At 53.3% G+C, this 14,145-nt stretch overlaps 3 protein-coding genes across 3 annotated transcripts; all 3 read left to right on the top strand.

Moving 5' to 3' along the window:
* Positions 1–748: 748 nt before the first annotated feature.
* Positions 749–9,836, top strand: STEHIDRAFT_108220 (uncharacterized protein; the record flags this gene model as incomplete). The annotated part of the gene is made up of 2 exons (XM_007300624.1): positions 749–9,395; positions 9,493–9,836. The coding sequence occupies 2 exons, from the start codon at positions 749–751 to the stop codon at positions 9,834–9,836; spliced, it is 8,991 nt and encodes a 2,996-aa protein (XP_007300686.1).
* Positions 9,837–10,584: 748 nt separating this feature from the next.
* On the top strand, positions 10,585–10,830 carry STEHIDRAFT_26927 (uncharacterized protein; the record flags this gene model as incomplete). The annotated part of the gene is made up of 1 exon (XM_007300287.1): positions 10,585–10,830. A coding segment is annotated over one exon (246 nt), but the record flags the coding sequence as incomplete, so codon positions are not given.
* Positions 10,831–12,576: 1,746 nt separating this feature from the next.
* Positions 12,577–13,617, top strand: STEHIDRAFT_51944 (uncharacterized protein; the record flags this gene model as incomplete). The annotated part of the gene is made up of 2 exons (XM_007300443.1): positions 12,577–12,778; positions 12,917–13,617. The coding sequence occupies 2 exons, from the start codon at positions 12,577–12,579 to the stop codon at positions 13,615–13,617; spliced, it is 903 nt and encodes a 300-aa protein (XP_007300505.1).
* Positions 13,618–14,145: the final 528 nt, after the last annotated feature.

Here is a 14,145-nt window from a genome sequence, read left to right as displayed (position 1 = left end):
ACGAACGAAAAAGACAGGTTAACTCCTGACCACCACGTTCTCCTCATCCAGTTTGCCCCAGTTTATTGCTACAGAGGCTGCTACCTCTGCGTCTGCATCAAAGCTAACAAGAGAGACCCTGCTCTCTACTCTAAGTGAATAGTTTAAGTCAATCGTCGACTTCCGATAAGTCGAATCACTGTCCGAAGCCTCAAGAGAAAGACGTCTCGTTGAGCTCGCCCCGTCTGCAAGTCTAAGCCGAGTCATTCAAGAGAAAACGTCTCGTTGAATACTCTCCCATCGTTATTGATCACCGGAAGATCAATCTGAGTCATTTCTAAGTTTCAACGTTACGCCGCCAGTCCACGCCACCAGCCTTTCGCCACTTGAGATCCAGCAGAGTATCGCTCGTGATCGTAGTGAGAATTTATTCCCCACGAACAACTAGTCGAAATCGGGAAAGAAGAAAACCTATTTACGCCTAGGCAAGACCTTTGAATTTTACTTCAAAACCACAACTTGCACGACAAATTTGGAGCCCACCGTGGGGGGTGTTTAATCTCTACTCACATCACGCTCGAACCCCGTCCTGGATCTCATAAGCGAACTTAGCGAACAGTTTGCTTCGCTCTCAGCCTCAGAGTCACACGTAGAGTCACCCATAGTCTCATCATTTGGATCGGTAACCCCCTCATCATCCCAGTTACATTCGGATAATCACTCCGACACTACATCTACTTCCGAAAGCACCAACCCCTCCGAACCAGCCATGCAAGCACAAAACCCGCAACCCAATGTCCCGAACGGTCCTACCATTCTTAACCTTCCCCTTCCAGGCGGCAAGCAAGCCCCACCGAAGTTTACTGGTGACGCCAGTCAGGTCGAGGACTTCCTGGATGCATACGAAAGGTTACTCACCTACTATAGTATCACCAGTCCCCGAGACCGATGCCGGTCTGTCCTTCGGTATGTATCCCGTCGTGTCCGCGAAGTTATCGAAGCCCTCGATACCTACCAGACCTCCGACTGGACTGGTTTGAAGGCCGACATCGAGGAGTTGTATGATGCAGAGCTGTACAAGACAAGATACAAGAAGAAGGACTTAGTCGCGTACGTGAATCGAACTCGGAAGAGGAAGATGAATACCTTAGCCAAGTGGCGAAAGTATTCACGCAACTTTGTAAGGATAGCGGGATGGCTGCGAAGCAAGGAAATGATCACGGCGAACGAAGAAAAATCCTACTTCTGGGTAGGAATAGGGCGCCGACTCCGTCACCTAATCGAGGATCGGTTCCTTGCTCGCCACGCGGACCACGACCGCCGAAATCCCTATCCAATGGACGAAATCAAAAATATCGCGGAATCACTGTTACAGCGCGGACGTTTTGAGGAAGCGTACTTACCTTCCGATGACGAAGATCTCGAGACCGACTGGTCTGGAGAATCCGAGAGTGATTCAGAAGCGAGTGAGGACGAAGATGATGATGACGTCGAGGTCATCGAGACAACGCGGAGGAAGGGAAAGCGAGTGACGAAGACTCGCCACGTGAAGCATCGTAGCCAGAAATTGGGAGGCTACGACTCCGACCGAGAGGACCGTTTCGACAAAGCAGAAGCTCTAAACAGGAAGAACAAGTTAGAGACTCCTCGAGCGCGCTTCAAACGAACGGAACAAGACGATGTAGCGGATATGATTAAAAAACTTAGCAACATGAGCATCTCTGGCTCTGTTCATCTCGACCCCCGCTATGCGCAGCTATATTATAGCGCGATCAAAATCGATCCGGATGTGGCGAAGGTGGTACCTTCGCCCGAAACGCTCGCAGTTCGAGCCCAAGCCTCCCAGTCGCAGCCGCAGAATGTCGCATCACGGCCAACCCAGCCATCACGCATGGGTATGCCGATGAGTGCGCCTCCTCCACGTCCCCCGATGGGAAGACCTCCAATGCAACCGGGGACTTGTTACGGTTGCGGAATGAGCGGGCATAATCTGTCGACCTGCGGTAAGCTGATCGTCGAGCTGAAGGAGGGATTGTTGGCCAAGGATGCGAGAGGGCGAATCACTCACGGAAACGGCGTTGCTATTATGCGCAGTAACGGGGAGTCGATCTTGCAAGCCGCTGAACGAGATCGAGGGAATGGAATTGGCGGAAGAGCGAGCGTGGTAGCAGCCGCATACGCTGCGAGACGTCGACGAGGGTTCACCAATCTGCAGGACCAATACGAGGTTGGTAACGAGAATAACGAAGAGTGGGAAGGGAATTACACACCTCGGAAACGCTACACCTACGACCACGAAGCCGACGTGGCGGCCAATTATCTTGTCACTATCGAGGAGGCAGAGGAAGAATCCGAGAACGACGTGTACCATGTACGCGTGGACCCCGAATACGAAGAAGATGAATCCGAATACGAAGTGTACGCGGTGGATAAGTCTGCAAAGGTTTCGAAAACAGCCCGCAAGTTAGTATTCGACGGAGTACTCATGCCTCCTCGAAATGCTAGACTGAATAAACGGGAACCTCACCTTGATGCGCGAAGCAAGGAGAAAGAAAATAGAAACATCAACGAGCCCCGTACGGGCCAAGCAGCGCGTATCCCAGGAGAGAAGGGGACGCACCCTCGTACTAGCAACCCGAGCACGGCTAAACCGGGAGTAGCGTTTGCACCCACTCCCATCGTGCCACATCCCGTCGAAGTCCCAAAAGCCTCAGAACCTGAACACGCAGGTCGACCGTATACGCGTAGCCAGCCCGAGAGAGTTCGGGAACCAACGCCACCGCCTCCCGTCCGCAAAGCACCTCAGGAGTGGCTGAACTCACCTAAGTTCACGCAAATCCAGCCTCACACCGTACGCGGAGCCCCATTTGACCCAGACGATAGCGATATCATAATGAGCAATGGCGAGAATTCGCTGGACGAGAAGGATGACGCACCTGATCCTAATATCTCTTCTACCTCCAGGAACCTCGAGGCGGCCAAGAAACGCGAAGCAAGACATCCGAAGGCCCAGGGAAAACACGAGCGAGAGGGGGAGGCGTTGAGTGCACAGCGCCGTGTGAAGCGGTCGGCGCTATCCTCGAAAACGAATCCCACGACGGTGTTGCAGCAATTGTTAGAGACTCCGATTGAGATGAAGTTGGGCGAGATTCTGGGAACGTCGAAGGAGATGGCGAGCCTGTTGAGCGAGAACCTGAAACCGAAACCGTCAGTACGCGAAGAACGAAACAAGGAAGTGGCGGTAATGGAAGCGGAAGTCTTACCACGAACAATGCACAGCCCGCTAATCAAGGTCCAGTTGGCCTGTAACGGTAATCCTCTCAACGGGATTATTGACACAGGGTCCCAAATCAACATCGTCCGAAGAGATGTGTACGAAAAATACATACCGTACCCGGTGAAACCGGACTCGACGCTACCCATCCGAGACGCAAACAGCAATCAGGGGTTGCTGGTCGGATTGGTGCAACAAGTCCCGTTGCAGTTTGGGGCGGTACGCACCAGCGCGGACCTCTGGATTGGAGACAAGCTCCCGTTCGAGCTCCTGCTAGGGCGCGAGTGGCAGCGCGAGAACCTAGTGTCAATAGATGAAAGACTCACCGGTACGTACCTCACCTTCCGGGACGAAAATGGGCACCTAGCGTATGAAGCCGCAGTAAGTCAGGAACAAAATGGAAGGAGACTCACCTACAGCATAGAGGCTCAACCTCGTCAGCCAAGAACGAGGCTCGCGTCGGCGGCAGCCTACTTCACGCAGAACAATAGTGCAAACGCGTTTGGTCTAGAAAGGCAATCGGCGATTGCCGGTTCGGATGCTGTGGTCTCCGAAGCGCTCGTTTGTTCGACTTTCGTTCCCAACGCGCACGCTTGGCCTCGCTCTGTATCTCTCATGTCTTACGGGCCCGCACCCTCTCAGGTACAACCCGACGCCGTACGACTCTCGACGCGGCCTGCGATCTCGTCTGGATCCGAAAATGTTGTAGCGTCGACGGCGCGGATTAGTTATCAAACGCGTCTGCTATCGACGATTCCCCCGGTGCTCGGTGTAGCCCAGAACGGTCGACATGTACGTGCATATGTTGATTCCAACTCGCGCTGGAACCTCACCTCGTCTCGTTTCTGGTATGAAAGCATTCGAGAGCCGCTTATGCCTTACACCGGCACGGATGGGCCTCCAAACACGGGCACTCGCCTTGTCCTAGGCTTTGTACGCAACGTCCCCATCCAAGTAGGGCGAACAATGACCGAAGACGAATCCCTCCTCAACATCCATAGGCCTTCCCGGATGGATCTTACAAGGTACGAGGTCCTAGTACGGCAAGACATGAACCCTAACTGGACGCTAACGCACCCTACGATTGCTATGCGATCCATTTCTATGACTGATTCTGCACCACCCTCGAACCTAAACCATCACCATCCAGCAAATTCGTCGCCCGCTTCTCAGGCACACAGCCGTGACAATAGACACCCTGCGCAATCGTACGCGCCAGCGGCAGCCGACGAATCTGAACGCACGTCCCCCACCTCGACCACCCATCGCCCCTTCCCCTTTGTCGAATCGGCAGAACGAAGTACGCTCCGACCACCGGATGACGTGTCATACACGCCTCACGCGCATCCAGCAGTCACTCTGCGTCATCCACGGGCGGGATCGGCACCGGCTGCAACCACGACCGAGGCTCCTTCGCACGTCTCAACCGCTGCACACGATGAACGCATGGACGAAGCAGCCGTGACACCAACCCCTGAAACCTTAGCAAGAACGGTCGGGGCGGTAGAAGTTACGGCGGGCGGTTTGAGGGAGCAGAGATCCCAGGTGAGCCCAATCCCCGTAGTGACACCAGCGCAATCGTTGAACGGTACGGACTCGGATCTGACCACAGGCGATGAACAGTTCGAACAGACATCCACACGTAACATTCTAGACGAGAGGTACTCCCTCCCATCCGTATACGGTGCGTCACCAATATGGAGCCATATACACAGCGCGAGACTCGGAACCACAGCGAAGACAGATTCTGACGGACCTTTTGCAGTAGCATCTCTCGTCATTGAACAAGATGACGAGCGGCCCCGCGAAATCGCACTCGGTCACACGCAAACGGGGACCCTTGATATGGAAGGGAAGAGACAGGGTCTTGGTGAACTTAAACTGTTCACTAAGACACCTTTGTCCTACCGAACCTCGTGGAACGATGAGGTCGAGCGACGCTCTCATCGGGTACGTCGTACTACTGCGGAAATTTTGCAGTTTGGCTCAATACCATCCCCTGCAATGAATTTCGCAGCCGAGGACGAGGAAATGCCACTCGAACCCTTACCAGACAAGCTCCTTTCGACCCCAAAACAACATCGTTCGGCCCTTCGAATGTCCACTCTCGCTACCGATCCCCTCTCGACACACTCTGACTCCCGTCACCCCACACTGGATTCCTCAACGCTCGAAGCCGCGCGCAGCTTGCTTAGCCTTTCGACGCCGCGTGAGACGACATTGTCGTGGGTGTCATCATCGCCTCCAACACCCTCGAAAATTTCGCTGATAACGAACGCCGCAGAACCTCAGCCGGTGAGTAGCACCTCTATTCATCTTGACTCCCATCGCTCGAACGCGCCTGAGAACCCTCCAACTCACGAACATATAAATACAGGACCTTCTTCGCCCCGTCCTGATTTCTTCTCAACGCCGTTCGTATTTTCTGTGTCCACCGACGACGACGACGCCTCGTACCACACGGCCTCTAGTGAGTTAAATTCGTCCATTGCTCAGCGAGACGAGTTCGTTAATCACGACGACATTTTCGAAGACCCGCCTTTGCAAGACTCTCCTCGTTTTGACGAGAATTTACCTAGTCGCCCACAGACTCCAAGCAATACCGACGATTCCGAGCCGTCGCAGCAGTTCAACGCCGCTACGGATACACAGCACGAGTTCGTATATTTTCGTACTCTTTCTTCTCGCCGGTCTCTGTATGATTTCGAACCGCAACCCGAGCTTGTAAGCTCTCGGGTTCATCGTACTGTCATGAACGTTAGCAATCGAGTACGGCAAAATGATCTTGTTTGCCAAGATCTGTGCGAGCTGTCCTTAGGCAGTCTTGCGGCGTTACCACTGCAGGTGGGACGAGTAGGGGAATACGGGTTCCTCGATGCTGTCGCAGCTAACGCGACACTTTTATTTCGTCCTACCAACGGCGACGAACCCGTAATACGTCACGGCGATGTTCACCTACGCATATTTCCTCCTTTTCACCCAACGCTAATGCCTCCTCTTTATCCGCAGCTTCGCTCCCAGAATTCCGTCGTGTTGGGACCGATGCCTCTTTCTTCTAGGGCCGAATCTATTTCAGTATCTAGTTCAGGAGACCAAGGAGAATTTGAAGCAGAAGAGTTTGAACGACCTGCCAGCAGCCCACGCCCATCAGCTGGTAAAACGAGCACCGCCGAAGCCACCCCACCGACGATCGTCGCAGAATCGATTCCGACCGCGCACAGTCCCGTTACGTCCACTAGACCTCCGACACCCTTCCCTCACCTCGAAACCTCCCCCACTCGCAACATTATATCCCTCCAGAATTTAAACGGGCCATTTCCGTCGAAACGCCAACATGCCTATTCCCCGACCGATGACTCCGGCGCATCCGTGCCCGGAGATGCCTCCACCAAATATCCGTCGTCCCACCCCCCCCTATCGGCCTCCTTCGAGGACACCACCCACTGCACCGCGCGCTATGCGACTCATCCTGAAGGACCTATCCGCGAAGCATCCGGGCCTGGAAACGAGGCTGAGGACTGCATCGACGTCTTCTCCGTCGACTCCGCCACGTTGGCCTATCCCGATGAACCGTCCGCCGGTTCGTCCTCCACCTCGTACCACTACAATGGATACGAACTTCGGTACGCCATCGAGGAGATTCAGTCCTTACCAAGGCCAGTTCCCTGGGCATCTTCCCCACTCCGCGAGTCTTGGTCGCCAGAGATCGAGTCTGAACCAGAGGTGCCGATGGTTGGAGTCATCACCGTACCAGAGCAGGAACCCAGTAACGACACCGAGGAGGTATCTCGGCTCAGAACCGACACCTTACCACCCCCTACACTCGTCCTTACCGCCCCTCAGCCCTCCGACGACACCCTTCATCTTGTCGATGCCAACCGCCCCTTGGTCGACTTCCTCAACCCGACCCTTGTCTCCACTGACACCTTCCGAGCGGAGGAGTTTGGACGCTTTCTGGCAAGCCTGCAACCCGAGGAGGCAGCCCACGCGCTCGTCGCAGCACTCAGCCGACTCTACCCAGTTCATCACCCCGCCCGCAGCGACTCCGCCGCCTCTTCCCATTCGTCGCAGAACCCCGCCGAACCTTCGCCAGCTCTGCCCGCAGCAGTATCGAGCGACCCATCCGCTAGCCCCTCGAGTCCTGAACAACCAGACGAGTCCGGCCGATGCCTCTTCATGCCAGACTTCCGACCCTCGCCTTCGTACACGCCAGTCGACGTGATGCTCACCACGAGCGGCACTCGACTTGTCCACGATTTTCGGGAATTGAATCATAGCGGGCAGTTGAGTCGGGGAGATGAGATCTACGGGAGGGTGGCGCTAATGGGGTGTCCGACGCCGCCACATTTTCAGGAATTCCTGAATTGGTGTACGACGCCGGCGCCACCCAACTCGCCACAAGATGTTCCTCAGGATGTAGAAGGTATGTGGTTTCGAAAACCTAACGGACAACTCGACGCTAATAAATTGTCGCGGGTGTATTGCCCAGGGGAGATCAATGATATGATCCTCGCCGCCGCTGAGCGAGGAAGAGACAACAACAACCACAGTGGTGAGTCGCACTACTCTACCTTTCGAATGAATGTCGATGGGTTTGCTGAACGGGCTCCCGATCGTAACTCTCCCTCCAATGATTCCTTTTCCTCTATGCCATCCCTCGAAACGCCACCCTTTTATCCAGAACGTATCTACGACACCGAAAACGAGTCCGAAAATGATCCCGAAATTCCTATTCAACCCCAAACTCTCGAATCTGCGCCTCTTTCTCCCGCTTCACCACCTGCTAGCCCTCCCCGTCTTCCGACACCCCCACTTCCGATGCAGGAGGACCCGTCCACCTCGACCACCGCCGTTCCGTCACCTCGTGACTTCTACCCGGACGATGATCCACCGTATCCCGTTCATGAAGTCGGCTTCACCAACGTCCTCCGGCTCTCCCTCCCCTTCGACGCACGCACCCAGGAGTATGATCTCCCTAGGGCAAAAAGGGCGCTCGACAATATCGTCCGGCTCGGAGGGCGTGTAATCGATCCTCGAGAAGTCGACTGCGACGTCGTGGAACCTAGCCATTACAATAAGCTGTACCCCGGCACGAACGACCCCGCCATGGTTTGGATCGCCGACGAGATCGTTCGTCACGAGAATGGCTGCTACTATGCCGCGCAGATGCTGTCCAACGCGGCGGTTCAGGACACGGAGTTTGGAGGTCGAGAGGACCTTCCACCATTTATCGCGCCTTCTCTCTCCGGTTACGAGGTGCCGGAAGAGAAGAAACTTCGATTCAGCGAATGCGAGCTTCCTCCTCATCCCGACCATCCCGACGCAGATTGGGACGAAGACCCACACGAGTATTTCGCCTCCTACGTCTCTCTCGAGAACTTCGGACCCGCACGTGTCGATTACGACTTCCGGAACCCCAACTCCGAAGCCCGCATCTTATCCGTTTCCGCCCTCATGGCCTACCTATTTATTCGCCAAGAAATATTCGCTCCCATTTTCCTGTTCCTCTTCGAAGAAGTCCAACGATGCCTCAATCGTCGCGAACGCCCCTTCACGGACTTCCCTGACCACGAACTCCAAACGCTCTTCGCTCATCCTCTCGTTCGACTTTACCTCGACTGGATCCGAGTGACGACTTCCTCTACCAGCGGTTTCTGGACGGCGTCAGAACTCATTTTCATCGACACTCTGACCCGGTACCTTCGGTCGATGGGGCAAATGTCCTATGTCCGCGTTCTCGAACTCCTTCGCTTCAGCACCGTCGCCGATATGCCGCTCATTGCGCGCCTCAACAAATTCGGAGTTCTCGACGACTCCGAGTCGCCGCGAATTGAGAGCCTTCAGATGTACGACAAGAATGTGGCGGCTATGGCTGGGCGCCTTACGATGCTCCGCCACCAGATGGACGATCAGCACTTCTGGGCGAACGCCGCAAGTGAGCTGACGGAGGCGGAGGGAAGGTTTAGGGAGGAAGTAGAGGCGTCGTGGAGGGTGATAGTGCCGGCGGAGATAGCGAGAGAATTAGGCGTGAGAGAAGAGCAGCGTATGGCTGATGGACGACGCATGCAACCACCCGCGGTGACGGTCCCATTCCGACTGCGCCCCGAAGCTTCTGAAGACGAAGGAAATGATGGTAACGTTCGTACGTCAAACCTCTCTGCTTCAACAATTTAACTTACTCGCCTAACCGATGTCGCCCTCTATTCCGCTCAACCTACGCCTTGCTCGCCGCACCTTAGCCGAAGTTATTATCATCGCCACTGCCGGTCCCCCTAACTCAGCCATCGCCACGCTCTTCGGAGGAACCGGATCCGCTGCTCCTAGTACCGCTATCGACCACGCACCACCTCCCTACGCCCCCAACCGAATCATCACTCCTCCACCAACCCCAGCCGACGAAGTTGTCAACGACAATCATCCATCCGAGCCCACCTCCGGCGAAACGCCACAAGAAGACTCGCTTTTACGGCCCCACTCTGCATCGCTCTGGACGAGTCGTCCGGGATCTGTTTTAACCTCGACCGTTCCGACTGTACTTGTTTCTGTTGCTGTTGGTTTCATACTCGCTTCGCGTTTGCTCTGAAAAAGAAAATAACATTCCGCTGCGTGATCTCTCCTTTCGCTTAGGTTCTTCCCTACTGACCTGCAATCAAAATCCCTACTAGAATAAAATCCCTAAAAACATCGACTCGGTTAGTTCTTGTGCGTTTCATTTAACTCGGCTGTCTTTCCTATCTCTACCTTCTTTTTCTTCGAAAATTGTTAGAAGAAATACCTGCTACAAACACCGCTTCCCTCTGATTTATTATTTTGATTTGTGATTCGAGCTGGTGATTGCCTCTTCGTGTTTGACAAACGTTCGTCCTCTGTCCCAAGTTCACGACCTTGTTCATATCCGGGCTATAACCCTGTGTATTCTTTGAGTGGGCGCAACCCCACCCCCTATATTGTCTCCTCGCGACTTGTTTACGTTTCGGCGTACCGGAGCGTCTCTCGCTGTACCATCACTGTTGAATTAAGAGCTTTTGTTGTGGCTCCCGCTGTCGTGCGAAACAACCATGCCGATAAGCCTACCATCCGAATGGCAGAACGCTGCCTTTACTAAATTCCGAGCACATAATGTTCCGTCGGCATCGCAAGATGTGCTGACAGCCTATAAGCGAGTGGATAAGAAGGCAAAGCCAGTACTCGGTCGCTTTCCTGAGGAAGCTCGAGTGATTCGGCGGATACCTGAAGACCCATTGCTTACACTCCCAGAATTGACGCCTCATCCACCTTCGTTCGTTCCGACGGAGTGAATCACCGCTGAGCGACTCGAACAGCTAAACATAAACCCAGATGGACACTTGCTCCCTGAGGAGGAGAAGTTATTCCAGTGGGTGATGGTGCTGAACAAGGGCGCGTTAGCCTTCGAGGAGTCGCAGCGGGGAACGTTGAAGGACTCGTATTTCTCGCCTTATATTATCCCGACCGTTCCACACGTTCCATGGGTATACAAGAACATACCTATTCCACCGGGCCTTCGCGACCAGGTCATAAAACTTTTGAAGGAGAAAATCGATGCAGGTGTCTACGAGCACTGCCAGTCAGCATACTGTTCGCGATGGTTCTCGGTTGCAAAAAAGAACGGGAAGATACGTCTTGTTCACGATCTTCAGCCCCTCAATCGCGTCTCGATCCGAGATGCTGGAATGCCACCCATCCTCGACGACTTCGTAGAACCATTTGCGGCCCGAGCATGTTCATCAGTATTCGACTTGTTCTGGGGATTTGATGCGCGCAAACTGGATCTCTCCAGTAGAGACCTTACTGCGTTCCTCTCTCCATTAGGTCTACTCCGTCTTACCTCGCTGCCAATGGGATACACGAACTCGCCCGCAGAATTCCAAAAATGCATGGCATTTATTCTGCAGGAAGAAATCCCGGCAAAGGGGAATGTGTTTATCGACGACCTAGCAGTAAAGGGGCCAGAATCAGAATACCCAGACGCAACAGGGGAACCCGAGCGACTTAAGGAGAACCCAGGAATCCGAAGATTTATCTGGGAACATGCACAAGACGTACATCGCATTCTACATCGAGTTAAGTGCGCCGGTGCTACCTTTTCAGGATCTAAGACGCAGATAGCCCGCAAAAATGTCGTGATCCTAGGGCAGACTTGCACTCCAGATGGACGTCTTCCTGAAGACAAGAAGGTATCCAAAATATTAGAGTGGCCACCGCTGACAACACCAAAAGAAGTCAGAGGATTCCTCGGACTATGTGGAACGGTTCGAATTTGGATACCGAACTACTCTCAGATCGCTCGACCTCTAACGGAACTCACTCGGATCGGAGTAGAATTTGAATGGGACGACCGTCGACAAGCCGCATTTAACGAGTTGAAACGACTGGTCACTTCCGCTCCTGCTTTACGTCCAATCGACTACACATCTGCCAATCCGGTTATTTTGTCCGTTGACTCCAGTCGCATCGCAGTCGGCTTCATTCTTTCTCAACTCGACGACGAAGGGCGCCGAAGACCCGCTCGCTATGGATCGCTTCCAATGTCAGACGTTGAATCTCGATACTCGCAGCCCAAGCTAGAGTTGTTTGGACTCTATCGGGCCATACGTCACTATCGAATCTATCTCATCGGCGCACAGAACATATATATTGAAGTCGACGCAAAGTACATCAAAGGAATGCTCAACTCCCCTGACTTACAGCCTAATGCCGCCATCAATCGCTGGATACAAGGCATTCTTATGTTCGATTTTACGTTAGTGCACGTACCAGCAGAGCGTTTCCGCGGCCCAGATGCCTTATCCTGCCGAGTCCCCCCACCAGGAGAGGATAAAGAGTCGGAGGACGACGACTGGTTGGATGAGATAGTTCTCTTCACCTCAGTCAGCCCGGTCAACTTCCTGAAAATCGAACCGTATGTCTCCCGAGCACCACGCTCAGTTCCCTATTGCCTTGCCGCTTCAGCTCGTCTTGAAAAAGACTTACGCGATATATTGCACTTCTGGAAGTATACTCGCTACCCAGACGAGGTCAGATCAGTACAAGATGATCGCCAATTCCTGCAGAAAGCCTCACGCTACTTTTTGCAGGATGAAAGCCTGTTCCGGCGAAATGGTTCTCATCCAGCGCTGAAAGTCATATTTTCTCCGGAAGAGCGAGTAACTATACTCATGCAGGCCCACGAAGGACTCGGCCACCGAGGAGAGCAAGCGGTATGGGAAACCATCAGAGTTCGATTTTTCTGGCCTCATCTTCGAGCAGATGTTAAATCACACGTCAGTTCATGCCATTATTGTCAACTACGGAGTACTAAGAAGATGCAGACTCCATTGATCATATCCACCCCCTCCGTAATATGGCAAAAGATTTACCTAGACGTGATGTTCATGCCTCCCGCTCAAGGGTTTCAGTATATTGTCGCCGCACGAGATGACCTGTCACGATGTTCGGAAGGTCGTGCACTGCGAAATAATACTGCTGATGCTATCGCCAAGTTTGTTTGGGAAGAGATATTTTGCCGTTATGGCGCCGTCGGGGAAGTAGTGACGGACAATGGAAGTGAGTTCACTGGAAAGGTGTTTACGCTGCTCATGGACCGTTATGGAATACCTCAGATTCGGATCTCTACCTATAATTCCAAGGCTAATGGTGTGGTAGAAAGAGGACACTTCATCATACGAGAATCCATCGTGAAGGCTTGCGAAGGAAATCTCACCCGCTGGCCTGATAAGGTGGCAGCTGCATTCTTTGCAGACAAGGTTACCGTTTCAGCAGCTACTGGTTGTTCCCCATTCTATTTGCTTCACGGCGCACATCCCGTTCTACCATTTGACCTCACAGAAGCCACCTGGATGATTCGAGGCTACCGGGCTGGTCTATCCACAGTAGATCTGCTCGCCTTACGCATACGCCAGCTTCTGAAGCTTCCAACCGACATGGAACGAGCGGCCCGGAAACTTGCACATTACCGATTCCAGACTAAGCTGCAGTTTGAAGAACGCTTCGCTAAACGATTGAACCGTGAACATTTCTCACCAGGCGAATTAGTTCTTATTCGCAATACCCGGGTAGAAAAGTCATTAAACCGCAAGGCGCTGAATCGCTACTTTGGACCGTTCGTGGTTCACAAACGCACCAGCAAGGGGTCCTATGTTCTCAAGGAGTTGGACGGAACCAACATTCGCCATGGGTACGCTGGATTTCGCCTTGTGCCCTACATCGCCAGAGACCGTTTATCTCTAAGACAATTGGGTAAGGATGTACTAGAGGAAGAAAGCGAAGAGGAAGTGCTGAGACAGGAAGGAACAGAGAAAAGACTGGAAGATGACTGGACACAATCTGAAGAGGAGGGTAGGTGAGACCGAGGACGGTCTAAATTTCTTAGTGCCCCATAGTTGTCGCGCTTCAAAAGTGTTTGAAGTGCGGACATGAAGTTGCTCGGCAAAGTCCGTACTAATATAAGCGCCGCTGATAGACATATGGAGGGAAATGATGTAATATTACTAAATATAGTTCACCTTGGCATTCTAGGCGTACATGTCCATTAACCGTTGCCAGAAGTTTTTATGTAAAAAGCCACTGGCTTCTTGCTACCAGCACCCACGCTCGCCATCGTTACCCTCGACCACCACTATCATCCCGTCTAACTCAGTCACTCTCGCTTGCAACTTCATACGCGTCATGTTATATTTCTACGAAGCATTTGATTGGATCAAAAATAAGATCGGCCGGATCTTTGATCGGCAGAGGACGCCGGGTTGGGTTGATATCATCGGCCGTGACAGTTTTGCCGCCATGAGCGGGTGGATGGGTGATGAGCCCCCTATGCCGCCTGTGTCTACGTGACAGTCGAAACGTTCTGGCACAATCCCCGCTACCCCACCCTC

The sequence above is a fragment of the Stereum hirsutum genome, assembly GCF_000264905.1.
Source record: "Stereum hirsutum FP-91666 SS1 unplaced genomic scaffold STEHIscaffold_3, whole genome shotgun sequence".
NCBI classification, from domain to species: Eukaryota; Fungi; Basidiomycota; class Agaricomycetes; order Russulales; family Stereaceae; genus Stereum; species Stereum hirsutum.
The sequence above is the reverse complement of the archived record's forward strand: the minus strand, read 5'-3'. Positions and strand labels throughout refer to the sequence as shown.